The following is a 14,277-nucleotide window of genomic DNA, read 5'->3' as shown; positions in this document are numbered from 1 at the left end:
AAAGCTTAACTATCGCTTGCTTACCGTTGAGAGCAGACAAATGGTCAAAGCTCGACAATTCCATTGTTATAGATACTATAAAACTGAACTTAGAAAGAACATAAAATCTTAAAGCTAAGAAACAAAGCTAGCCAATAAAATCACAGTTTAAAAAAACAGCATTACCAAATTGCGCCAGAAAGGTCGACATCCTACTAATATTAAAACGCGAACGTTTGTATGTATGTTTGTTTGGATGTATGTTTGGATATTTGTTACTCTTTAACGCCGCAACCATTGAACTGATTTTGCTTTAATTTAAAACGAAGATAGATAACACATATTAGGCTACCTTTTATCGCGAACTAATCCATGCTTTTTGCAAGATTTGCGAAAAACTGAATTCCACGCTGACGTAGTCGCGGGCCTCTGGTAGTCATATATTTAAATTAAAGTGGTCATAATTATTTAATACTAGCCAACGCCCACGGTTTCGTCCTTCCTTAGACCTCCTAAATAATTAATCCTGCCCTCTCACAAAATCCGTTCTTGTTCTTCTTTTACTAGTAGAAAGCCACGTTATTTATGAGTGTCATAGGTTCTTTCATTTTATCTCCGTATTCCCACGGAAACGGGAATTACGCAGAGAAAACGTCCGTCGTCTCATCAATTAATTTTTGACAGAACGTTTTAGCGCTTCGTAATAGTTGGTTCGTTACTGATAACAATACACGTGCTTCTGATAACATCGCCTCACATGTTTCATTTCATACGATTTCGATAGCTGCTCGTGTACCACACTCATGCGTCATTCGCATTACGCATGATGCATGATGGTATAGTCGGATGCAAACTTTTCATAAAGGAATTTGATATGGAGATGCATTGATGACAGTTTCAGTTCAGCTCACATTATCATCATCATCATCATCATCATCATCATTATCATATTAGCCGATTGACGTAAGCAGGACACCCTACAAAAGTTGTTCTTCCAAAGGGACTTCCAAACATCACGATCTTGAGCCGTCTGCATCCAGCGAATCCCTGTGACTCCCTTGATGTCGTCAGTCCACCTGGTGTGGGTCAAATGACATTGCGTTTTCTAGTGAGGGGTCGCCATTATAGCACCTTGGGACCTCAACGGTCATCAGCTCTACGAACTATGTGCCCCGCCCATTGCCACTTCAGCTTCGCAACTCGTTGAGCTTTGTCGGTGACATTGGTTCTTCTGCGTATTACCACATTGTGTACCAACCCTATACAGCAGAAATATTGACCATTTATTTCATACATAAGAGCTCTTTAATTGAAGAAGTTCTTAAATAAAACAACAAAGTTTGGATTTTTTAAATTTTATTCCCCGAATGAGCCGATTCGCTAACTAAATGGTGAGTATAATAATACACATGATGACACTACAACACTACTAGTTACTACTATAATAAAGTGCTTGAAATTAATGATATTATAAGATTCCGTTAACACTTCAATCTTCAGACAGTTTCGACATAGGGCGTAACTACAAAATACCCCAAAATATTACAAACTAAGACTAATATGCAATGTGTCCTTTAGTTATTACTATTCTTCAACTTTCCTCCTAACTACTAAATAATAAGAGAGACTAAGTCAGTTTCACCACCGTTTCACAAGTCTCAGATAGTCTAAACGCATGTTTTTTCTTACTTTGTGTCAAACGGCATGGACAAAACTTGTGAATAAGCCATATTACACTCATCAGGAGGTAGTGAAACCAGATGAGTTCGATGTATTTTCTCAAATCAAATCAAGTCTCCTTAAAACTTCGAAAAATACACTACAATCGATATTTATGATTTCACAAAGGAATGTTGAAATAGCCTCTAATCTTCCGTGTCTAAGGTCTACCCTAAAAACAAACCCCTAAGTTGCTACGCCCATGTCTAACTGCTGAGATGTTTATTTTTCCCCGGCGGAGAGTTGCACGACCTTGTCGTTTATTTCCAGTAGTTCGTCCATGAACTCCTCGTCGCTCATGATGGTGGCGAGCTTCTTCAGCAAAGAAAGCAGTTCCCCGTCTCGGAGACGCAGCTGGTCGTTGCATTCCTCCACATCGTTTACTACCTCATCTGGTATCTGTAAAACAAGGATGATCTTTAGTTATGCTAGTCGTAATTCTACCAAAATTGGAGCCGTGTAATGGGCTAAAACTTCCCTTTCTTATAAAGAGGTAGTTGGACCCTAACGTAGTTAATAGTAATTCAAAGTTAATAAAGTAATCCTCTTCATCCAAGTTCTTAAGGAAAGTGCCTTTTAAAGGTCATTGCTTGCTGCATTGATAAACTCGGGTCACTAATTCGGTTATTCGCTGTCTCAATCATTAACAAATGCAAACAACAATTATTGTTTAAGTTCAAACTTCTCTAGGCTTAGGTATATTAGAAGAAATTTTGAAAAGCTAACAAATTGTGTTGACATTAAAAAAGTTCAATTTAAACCTTCAATTTGATATAATCTGACTAAATTGGTCGGTTTACTGGATCATACACATATGGATAATCTGTCCTCGATAAAACTAGATAAAGATTTTTGTTTAATTTGGAATTACAAGTAGGTTATAGGAACTTTACAAGAACTTTGAAAAGCCAAAAAAGGTTGTGTTGATATGTACAGTACAACGCCTTAAATTGATAAACTATCAGTAGAAGCAGCTATTTAAATCTAACTAAATCGGTGACAATCCACTAGATCATACAGATGTAGATAATCTGTCCTCAAAAAACTAGTTAAGGATGATTGTTCAAATTCAGATTCCTTTATTTCAAATAGGCTTGGGTACTTTACTTGAATTTTTAAAATCCAACAAAGTGTTGAAAAGTTTGATGCCTTAAATTATACTACTTGGTAAGCTATCAGTACCTATATCAATCCAATTGAATTAGTGACTGTTTACTGGATCATATGAATAATCAGGTCTCGAAAAAGCTAGTTAAAGAATTATACACACCTTCTGCACTTCCAAGAAGGTATCAAACTTGAACTTCTTTCTCTGCTTGCCGTTGAGACCGTCATAGAACATTGTAAACTGCGTGTCTTTCTTCTTGGATATAAAGTAGATACCGGCTGTCAAGTGGCCTTTGGGATTTCTGCCTAGAAGACTCCTGAAACATTACACACATAATATTATAATAAATCAAGGATAATGATGTAAATGGCAAAAGGCAATAATTATTGACTCTTTAGACACAAACACAAATAGTTCCAGAGATTTTCCACCTCCTAAAATCTCACAATATTTTATTTGTCTAGAATATTATTTACTAAAGATTTAGTCATCCAAGGCTACGTACATAACAATACAAGCTACTCGTAATATTGTATTGTATTATGTACGAGTATTTTGTGCATAAGCTTCATAACAACTATTTGTTTCTCCATTTCTATAATATCTTTGTTTCTCTATCTATTTATGTCATTTTGGCCCCAGCATCTTTAGATATACATTAGTAATTAGTGAATATAACCTCATTTATAGTTACTTTCCCTCTCTTTTCTCTCTCGATTTTCAGATGAAAATTGGCACTGGTAATTGCTTTTTGCAATGAGCGGCTAATGCAGAGCTGTTAACCCCTTCTGTTTGGTGTCACAGACACAGTCATCATCCAAGATAGGATGTTTGTGACACTAAAAATGCATAAACATATATTTTTTTTCTTTCTTGAGTATTACTATAAAATGTCAAGGTTACACTTACTTCATATCCCACACCAGGTTCCTCTTCTCAGTCACTGCGACGGCGGTGAGGTAGGCTTTAGCGACGTACACCAGCGACAGTCGCTCCTTGACCTTGTCTCCCCTGGTCTCCCGCTCGTGCCACTCGATGTAGTTGGGGTTGTGCAGGTTGAACTGGTAGTTGTACTGCTTGCGGCAGTGAGGCTCGTCTGATTGGGTGAACCAGCCTGGAAAAAACATCAATTATAACATAATAAACAGTGGCGTTGCAATTTTTTTAATTATCTGCGTGTGTGAAGTCTGCCAATCCGCATTGGGCCAGCGGGGTGGACCAGAGGCCAGAGGAGTTAGGCTATTGGCCTAAGTCCTCTAATTCTGAGAGGAGACTCGAGCTCAGCAGCCGAATATGGGTTGATAATGATAGTGATGATAAAACGGTGGCGTAGTGTGCCTTATATCAAAATTAGTTGGCGAGGCCCAAATGAAAGGTAAAGGGGATTTTTCACAAAAGAAACAAAAATGCTCGCTTAAAATAAATATGACAGTAAATTAACCTATGTAAGACGTTTCCAACTTTTGGGCGCACGATTAACCAGGGAATAAAAGCGATTGTGGATCTACATTTTACTAAGTTTTGCTTTCCCATGTAAGTTCCCTGTAGTTCGGGGGCCCCGTAACATTGGTATGGCTGATACGGTGGTAGCAACGCCCCTGATTATAAACCTAAAATGTAGATCTTCTGAGAACAAATTCAAGTATGACCTTTATTTTCGTCGTTGTGGTATGGTCGTTAAGGAACCTATTCATTATCACCCCTACACGCATTGAATCAGCGTGTTAGTCTAAGATTCATATCAAAATTAGATCATACGTTCCATCTTTTTAATAGAATCGGAATTATAAAAGTTATTGTTATATAATATACCTAAATGTTATTTAATTAGCTATCTCACCTGTATGCGGGTAACAACGGTCAGCCATAACGGTGACGACTCGCGAAATATGGTACCCCAGGTCAGACAGGAACACTCCGGGTCTGCCTGCCACCCTCACATGGCACACCATCATCACATGGTCCTTCTCCGTCTCGATCAAGAATCCTTGCGGGCCAGGGAACGACGTCGTGTAGTCCAACAAGTCCTGGATGTTCTCATCACACGACACCACCATCATCGACTTCGTTATCCCCGGGAAGTCGTTCTCGAGCACCTTCAGACATTTCATGGTCTCCATGGCTAATCCGACACAAGTGTTTTTGTGGGGGCGGATAGGTGGGTTATATTTCTGGTAGAACTCTAACAAGTTGTCATCAGGTGAAGCCATGTAACCGTCGTACAAGGAGATGAAGTTGTTAACGGAATCGTAGTGTTCGTTGACCACGAGTCGGCTCAGCAACGCCTCGGCTTTGGCGACCAGATCCTCGTATTGGTGGAGGGTGAGGTGCAAAGCTGGGCGCGGGGCCCCCCACCGGGGGAACGGCAGGGGATGGTCCGCCGGCCATTGGTCGGCGGGTTTGGAAGTCCCGGAGCCGAGTCAGCTCAACCACTCGGCTCCCCAGCGGCCGGTGACGCGGCGGATCTTCCTCTCCTCCCCAGAGCTGCAGGCCATGGCGGTGGGAGCTTGGTCAACCAGCTCCCGAGTGGCTCCAACGCCGCTTGGCGCATCCAGAGACCACTCTAGTTCCTGACTTAATGGTTTTATATTTAACGTATCTGAAAAGAGTAACATAATTGGATTAAAGTGTGTTGCCCTAAGTCTACACTAGAGGTAGAGTTGAGAGTTAATTGATAAAAACAACACAGAGTTTATCTTTGACGCGATATCAATAACAAGGGCAAAGTATATGTTTGCGAATACATTCGTTCAAATATCATGCGACGCGCATCCACTGTGATAATGGATGACCTTAATTTGATAAGCCATGTATGTTGACATACATATGTACCTACAACTGCTATGCACAATTTGCTTTGCGTCTATAATGTCAGACTTCCTATTTGAGTTAGATTTCCTATTTATAATACTCTGGACAGTACAGAAGAACCAAAGTCACCGAAAACTCAACGAGTCACGAAGCTGAAGTGGCAATAGGTGGAGCACATAGTTCGAAGAGCCGATGGACGTTGGGGTCACAAGGTGCTGGAATGGCGACCCATACAAGAAAGCGGACTGACGACATCAAGCTAGTCGCAGGGATTCGCTGCATGCAGGCGGCTCAAGGGGATGATATTTGGCAGTCCCTACAAAAAGCCTATGTTCTGTAGTGGACGTCCATCGGCTGATATGATGATGATGATGAAAAAACGATCGATTGATCTCAGATCGCACTCGCAAGCAAGAGCTATTCAGTCAAATAGAAAGCCAAACAGAACAAGAATACCAATATAATATAGTACGATATCTAGTTATAAAAGAAGAGATAGAAGACGGTTCCACTAAACAAGACACGACAACGACCCGTGTTAGGTTAGCCTTAATTATGAAGCCATGGTGAGTCACCATAACCGTGAACGCGTCACAGCATTGCTACCAAGGTTATGGCGAAATACATTAAACTGAACGCGATGACACAGATTTCCCCGTTTTATGTACATGGGAAAATCCGTAGATGAAATTTCAATCCAACAGATTTTACATCGAAAAGTTTTAGAGGACAAATTATTGTAAACAGAATGTACAAAACATAAGCAATGGAATTCCAGAATTTAGGAAAAATAACAACAAGAAAATTAAAAATTATTGCGCTATCCGAGTAGATACCTACTTAATTGCTAAAAAGTAAACAGACAAAAATTATGTACCAAAAACTAAGGAGTTAAAAAACTCTATTAATTGCTAAAAAGTTGAAGAGTGTATAGATCTTTGCATACTACTAGGTCACACAACGGATGACACGTCTCCAATGATTGACTAATTGGATTACAATAAAGTGGATCGACATTGAGAAGTGACACATGTTGATAAGGAAGTACTCAATACAAAGGAGAGGCCAATACATAATATAAATGCAACTAGAGATAAGTAATACTATTTCCTGCATAACATACCAGTGCGTCGATACATAATATGTGATTAAAATAAATCTATACTAATATTATGAAGCTGAACAGTTGGTTTGTTTGTTTGCTAATCTCAGGAACTACTGGTTCGATTTGAAAAATTCTTTCAGTGTTACATAGCCCATTTATCGAGGAAGGCTATGTATTATCCCCGTATTCCTACGGAAAAGGAAACCACGCGGCTGAAACCGCGCTGCGACAGCTAGTATAAAACATAGGTCTTTTGTCGACTGGAAATTGCTAACTATAAAAAAGAAAGAAAAAAAAGAAGAAAACGTATATTTTAAAATTACAGTCGTAAAAACAAAACGTCCTTAAACAGTAGGTATGTCTAATAAAAAGGTTACCCTTTTAACTCTTGAAAGGATAAGTAACGTGCATTGTTTTTGTACAATAATACACGATACTGATTTTCAGCTGATATTAAGTTGTGGTTATTATAGGTTGAATAAACTTAACCCTTTGCATGTTAGACTCCATTGTAATACCAGATAAGATCGCGTTCTGTATTGTTCTGATAAATCATTATAATAAAACAAACAGCAAATCCCAACTTCAAAAATAAAATACAATCAAATGTTATTTTAATATTCAGATATGAAATACAGTTATGGATGGATCTGAAATTCCTAATAAATTATTCCATAAGTGCATATTAAACAATCCCGTAGGATGCTGGCGGCTTGAGACTAGAGTCACGAGGAGACGAAGGCATGAGGCCTATGCCCAGCAGTGGAGTGTCCATTGGCTGTTAATGTTGGTGAAGATGATACTTCACAACTGACAGATTGTCATTTCGATTGATAGCAACCTACAATTATCAAAGATATTGAATTATAATGGCTATAGGCTACTTGGAAACGGTCCATAGAAGCAGAGATGAAGGTTGCTAATCTGTCCTGGATTACGCTGGATTATTAAGGGACGCTGGTTGGAAGATTTACTTTCGGCTATAAGCACCGCTAGCTGTGAAAGGACTTATAGAATAGAAAATCCCGATTTAAATAGATAAAAGATGTTTATGATGCCTGACCTAAAAATGGCATTCATCAAAATACGAGTATACTTTGCAAATATTTGCATCTTTTTAGCACCTTATTCAGAAATGCTGCAGTGTATTGCTGTGGTGTCAGTCAGTGCCATTTAAAAATACAAATCCGTTGTAAAATATAGTTGCATAGAGTGACGCAATTGTCATCTGTGATACAACTATCTATGATGCAATCGAAAATAATTACGGTAAAGGGGCTGGTCTGCCGTCTGACATTGGAAAACTCCAAGACTCGATCCCTGTTATTAAGAGGGAAAACATTTAAAAAAGAGATTAGAAAGTATTTCGGAATTCGGATGCAGATTCTAATGAAGGTCAAGGTGATATAATAAATTCAAAAACGTACCCATTGTCGAGAGGTCAATCGCCTGGCGAAAACTTGGATGTCCCTCTGATATGTTTTGTTTACCTCGTTGAGTAAAACTGGTTTGGTTTGCGTCCACGCGGTCTATATAAACCGTTTCATTCGGATTGGCCCCTCCCGCGGCCCCTGCCCCTTTGTCGCCCTTCAGCCCCTCGTCTGCGTCATTCAGCGTTTGCGTTAGTGTGCGTGACTTGGCGGCTGTCGATATCGCGTTCTGTAGCTGTGTGCGTTAGGTGCTTTGCGCTAATTAGATTGGTATTGAGTCACGCGCTTAGCGATTTGGAAATCAAATTAACAACCGTGTGTATTGTAAAAAAATAATTTGTTTATTTAAAATATTTGGACTTAATTTACAAGTTACTTTAAAACGTTCGTCTTGACTGACTCTACTAGCATTCTGGAAGGCAGATTCTGGTGAGAAGAGCAAGCCGAAACTTAGATGTAGCTCTTGAAAAATAATCATCACTTATAGTATTGATTTTATAATTTCCAAATTATTATTACCTTTACAGACGAACCTCCAATTTTTGTCATTATCGTAAAAAACCCCTTTTATTTTTAGTATCGTGAAAACTCGAAAATGGGTCGCCTAATTCCAAATTTTCATTTGTTTTACCCAAAGGCGTATACTATATATAATACTAACTAATCATTAAAAACAACATTACAAAAACAAAGTACTACGCACAAATATTTTTGAAATTAATTATGAATATGATTTGGTAGAGCAGGATTATATTAGCATGTGCATTTTAGTCTTTATGAACACTTATCATCATAATGTGGTCCCATCGCTCATTAACTATCTGTATGTCTCTGTCTTACCGTGATTCATTACGTCCTCAATTCGAATCAACTTTTTTACCTAGGGAACTATAGACTTTTGCTCGCTAGTTTCGTCAAACAAACAAAACGTTTTCGTCGCTGCTAGAAGTAAAAGCAACGTATAAAAATCGCTTTGTGACACTCACTATAACCTCAACCTTATCTTTGGCGTCTAAACAAGCTTACTCACACACACAAAGGTCACTTGAGTAAAACGTGACTATTTGATTGTGGAGGTATGTAATGTACGAGACAATAATAAACCTTGATCGAATAGAAATTTCCAGTCAGTCTGTAGTGCGCAGTTACCTTTTTTGTTTTTTTTAAAGATCCTGGGCTTTTATTGAGCATTTTTTGGTAGTAAGACAAGTTTTACTGTACTAATATAATATTTACCACATCTTTCAAATATGACCAATATTTCCATTTCCCTCCTTCCAATAGACGGAAAGGATTGTGTTAGGAGTGGGTACGACAAGCGTCCAGCAATTCCAGTGTGCGGGAATCGAACCTAGGACCTCTCAATGACCTTTTTTGTTTTCTTATTTCATAAAGATCCTGGGGAGCTGTTACTGCATTCTGAGTATTATTTAGAAAGTAAAAGTGAGCCGTGATAGCCCAGTGGATATAACCTCTGCCTCTGATTCCGGAGGGTGTGGGTTCGAATCCGGTCCGGGGCATGCACCTCCAACTTTTCATTTGTGTGCATTTTAAGAAATTAAATATCACGTGTCTCAAAACGGTGAAGGAAAACATCGTGAGGAAACCTGCATACCAGAGAATTATCTTAATTCTCAGCCTGTGTGAAGTCTGCCAATCCGCATTGGGCCAGCGTGGTGGACTATTGGCCTAACCCCTCTCATTCTGAGAGGAGACTCGAGGTCAGCAGTGAGCCGAATATGGGTTGATAACAAAAAGAGGAATCTTACTTTACTTTAATAATGGTCTCTACGAAAGTCACTTCAGTTAGTCAAGCTCGATCCATAAGCTTAAAAGGCCACCCTGATCATAGTCAATGTAGCCTGCGCGTTGTTTTGATATTGGTTTAAGGTTTTCTTAATTGGTCCAGCCTCAGGCTGGTGGGAGGCTTCGACCGTGGCTAGTTACCACCCTATCGGCAGTGACGTGTAGAAATCGAAAGGGGTTTGATCCTACTCCTAACAAGTCAGTCAGCTTCCATTTAATAAAAAAATACATTAACCCCGTATTCCTAGGACACGGGAACCACGTGGGTAAAACCGTGCGGCGTCAGCTTGTGTATATACATAATGGGGAATATGACTAGGTTTGAATATATTGATTTTTATGATACATTCGGGTAAATAAGGTCAATGTTAACAAATTTGTACATAAAAAGCAAAGGTTGTCTGGGTATCTGCAAAATAAATGAGATTATAAAATATCAATATATATTAAAAATCTTTTATCGTAATTAGATCAAAATTCATACAGTTTTAGCTTCCTTACATTAAATGTGACATTTTTTAATACATGAACTATAAACATAAACGCACAAATATTAAAGATATTAGTGATTTTGTTTGAACGCACATACAAATCTAACGATCATTACATTACCTATGACGTCATTAGTTCGTGCCATTTTGTATGGGGCGTTTTTCAGGGATCCGCAGCAGCGCCGCAAATCCGACCCTTTAAATCCCTGTAGCTCCGAAAGTAATGATCGCAGATACCCTGTTACTTTTACAAAATTGCTTTACTATTAGCATACTCTTAATTTATATACAATTAAAAAAAACTGTCATCATCACCTCGAACAGTCTCTACGCTGCATCGTACCGAATGCCAGTAAGTGGTAACTAGCCACAGCCGATGCTCACCACAAGACCATATCTGAGTCAAACTCATCATCATCAACAGTCAATGGACGTCCTCAGCTGGATATATGTATACCTCTTGCATAAGCCTAAACAAAACGGTCTTGAGCTGCCAAATTAGGAATCTAATGGACCTCACTTTGAGAACCGCAGAACTACTGGAACTTGGTTGGAACGTTGGTCTATTGTCGTACCTACTCCTAGCACAGTCTTTCTCAACTAGATAGAGGGGAATGGAATATTGGTCATATTTTAAAAAGATATGGCATTGGCAAATGCCATATCTTTTTAAAATTTTTTGGCTTATTTATTTATTTTTTTAAAAAAGAAATCAAACCCAACGTTTGGACTTTGAGTTTGCGATAAGTGTCTAAGTCCAGTGTCCAGTATAAGCTCAATGAAAACAAAATAACGATTGGGAAAAGTAAACAAACACTTCCCTTGACCCTGCTGGTCTATTCACTAACTCTGTTATTTAGAAATATAAATGAAATACTGTAAAATTAGCACGCCAGTAAAGGCAAAACTTTGAAATTGTTGACATTGTATACACAGGATACAAAAAAATAAATTTGAATTTGAATGTGATTTTGATTTTGTATATATCATATACTAAACTAAAAGTTTCTGTCCGTTTTTTACACAATTCAATTACACAAAAAGGTATTTTTACGGAGCTCTTTAACCGACGAACACGATTACAACTATTTAACATCGATTCTATAGAGACAGCTTTTATAATCACATTAGATCGTTGATCATATACTTTGACAGAAAAGTAAGTTCTAGCAAGGCAGGTCCTATACAATAATTGGTCTGAGCTGATCACTCACGATCTCGGGAGCGCCCAGAACGAACGGCCTGAGGTCCAAGTCTCAGATGAGACACCCTTCTTTTGCTTTTTTTTCTTCTTCTGCTTCTGCCTTCGGGCCCTTTCAGGCTTTGCTTCTGTGCGCGCTCAAACCCCACGGTGACGCCGCTAAGGTTCCATTAAGGAGCGTAGGGCACTTATACAAGCAGGAATAAAAGAAACCGGCCAAGTGTGAGTCGGGCCGCACTCAGGAGAGGGGGAGGAGGAGGAGAAGGAGGAGGAGGAAGAGGAGGAGGAGTTTTGGCTCATACTGTCAAAAACCTATTTAAAAACTAAAATTTTCGTGTAATCACGTCTCACTAAATATGAAAAAAAAAATTCAATCTAGTACCTATAACGATAATGGACAATTTAAGACCATTAAAAAAAGTGTCAACTAGCCTATTGTGTATATCCCTAATGTTTCTTAAAGTTAGTGAACAGCCCAGCTGAACTCGTTAATTACATGTTAATTACTAGACCTCGTTAATCAATCTATACTAATATTATAAAGAGGTAAAGTTAGTAAGTTTGTAAATTTGTCACATTTTTTAAATGGGGTAATCTTCGGAACTACTGGTCCGATTTCAAAAATTCTTTCACCAGTAGAATGCTACATTATCGGGGAGTGCTATAGGCATATATTTTATATTTTATATTAGTATGATATATATTCGCCGAGTTAACACAGTTTTTGTCATACAGGTCGGACCGAAAATCCTCTTAAGCAGACTTATTCACATGCGCTGCCTTAACCATTGTGTAAAATTGAAATTTATGCATGGAGGCTTTATGTATCTTTAAAAGTTCTACAAAAAAGACCGCGACACCATACATCTATCTTCTATATATTAGCGGATATAGTACCATTTGTGTTTTAAAAATTATTAATTTTATATACATAGGTTTGCGTCATTATTTATGGTACTTAACTTAAATCCTTATGAAAATAAATTATTTCATAATCACAAGGATATTATGGAGATATAATTTGCCCTTTGTAGTAAGTTAATTAGTTAAATAGTTTCAGAGATAATACGAAATTTCTAAAAGACGCAGAAATTCCGCTACATGACGCCCCGCGCTTTCAATTACGTAGTTCCCGTTCCTGTGTGAATATGGGAATCAAACATAGCCTATGACACTCGCAAATAACTATCTATAGCTTTCTATTGGTAAAACAATCTTTCAAATCGGTCCAGTAGATCCAAAGATTATAATTTTAGCATAGAAGTCTCTATTTTCCTTTGTCATCGCACCACGCTCATAGGGCTGGACCGATTTTGCTAAGGGTAGGGGTAAGGTAGGGAAGGTATAGGGTAGGGTAGGGTAGGGTACAGGTAGGGTAGGGGTTGTGTAAGGGTAGGGTAGGGGTAAAGGTAGGGTAGGGGTAGGGTGGGGTAGAGCAGGGTAGGGGAGTGTATGCCTAGGTTAGGGGTAGGGTAGGGGTAGGGCCTACCCCTATCCTAGGGGTAGGGAAAGGGAAGATTACGGGTAGGGTAGGGTACGGGTAGGGTAGGGGTAGAATACAGTTTGGGTACGGGTAGGGTAGGTGTAGGGTAGATGTAGGAGATCGATACTGAAGCCTATTTTCTATTTTTTTGTCTGTCTGTTTGCCTTTTTTTGACCGGGCATCACGCTGAAACTACAGAATGAATTCAAATGATACTTAAGACGATTTGAGACCATAATACGTAGAAGGATAATAGGATACTTTTTGTCGCGAAAACAAAATCAGAAATGGGTGAAATAGGGGTAGAAAATTTGTACGGAAAGTGCTTAATTTTTCTAGGTACATTTGTAAATGTAAAATGATAAGTGGACTATTTATTAGGTATAAGTTATAAAACTTGAAAAATATAATGTGAAATAGGGGTTGAAAGTTGACATCGATTATTACGCGGACGAAGTCGCGGGCGTAAGCTAGTAGTTAAATAAATATACTGACACTTTCTAATCATCTCTAATGTATGTTTATAATCACATTAAAGTAGGTACCTAAGTACACAAACATATCATAGGTACCTACAGAATATTACGAATACGTTCTGATCTCAGATTTTATTAAACGCCGCTTAGTTCCCGTTCCAGTGGGAATAAGTGGATAAAATATAGCAAATGACACTCGGAAATAAAGTGGCTTTCTAGAGGTAAAAGAATTTTCAAAATCGGTTCTGTAGATTACTCCTATTATATCACAAACTTTACCTTTTAAAACAAAAACCTTTTTAAAAAACTTTACCTTTTTTTTCGTCCGCCCTTAGTACCTTCGATTTCGAGATAAATGACCTTTCGCATTTATATGTATATTAAGATACAGGTTGTCCAGGAGTATTTTCTATAACTTCGAGGTTTTGCAAATCAATGAATTAATTCCTTCGATTTTCCCGCCAAACTCCTTATCTGTAATCATTTCAAATGTCTATGGTCGGAAATTCCTTCGCTGTTTGATATCTAGTTCCAGTGTTGCCAACCTGAATTTTAGAAAAGCATTAGATGTAAACAGCACAATGAAAATGAAATGAAAGAAATATTTATCCGTTTGAGTACAAATACATAGATATGATAGAGAAGATTCAAAAAAAGTTCGTCCGTTG

General features: G+C 38.3%; 1 protein-coding gene across 1 annotated transcript; it reads right to left on the bottom strand.

The window, feature by feature from the left end:
• Nucleotides 1–1,318: 1,318 nt before the first annotated feature.
• LOC112050645 (uncharacterized) lies at nt 1,319–8,306 on the bottom strand. The gene is made up of 5 exons (XM_024088949.2): nt 8,150–8,306; nt 4,647–5,405; nt 3,716–3,920; nt 2,969–3,122; nt 1,319–2,097 (listed from the first exon to the last, which is right to left on the bottom strand). The coding sequence occupies exons 2-5, from the start codon at nt 5,014–5,016 to the stop codon at nt 1,921–1,923; spliced, it is 906 nt and encodes a 301-aa protein (XP_023944717.2). The 5' UTR covers nt 5,017–5,405; nt 8,150–8,306; the 3' UTR covers nt 1,319–1,920.
• Nucleotides 8,307–14,277: the final 5,971 nt, after the last annotated feature.

Source organism: Bicyclus anynana, chromosome 19 (assembly GCF_947172395.1).
Source record: "Bicyclus anynana chromosome 19, ilBicAnyn1.1, whole genome shotgun sequence".
NCBI classification, from domain to species: Eukaryota; Metazoa; Arthropoda; class Insecta; order Lepidoptera; family Nymphalidae; genus Bicyclus; species Bicyclus anynana.
Note: the sequence above shows the minus strand (reverse complement) of the source record. Positions and strands in the feature narration are given on the sequence as shown.

Coding starts and splice junctions, on each gene's coding strand:
- LOC112050645 (XM_024088949.2), bottom strand. CDS start 5,016: ATGGCTTCACCTGATGACAACTTGTTAGAGTTCTACCAGAAATATAAC. Junction 3,921..4,646: donor CCGTTGTTACCCGCATACAG/GTGAGATAGCTA, acceptor TGTTTTTTCCAG/GCTGGTTCACCCAATCAGAC. Junction 2,098..2,968: donor CCTTCTTGGAAGTGCAGAAG/GTGTGTATAATT, acceptor CTTGTTTTACAG/ATACCAGATGAGGTAGTAAA.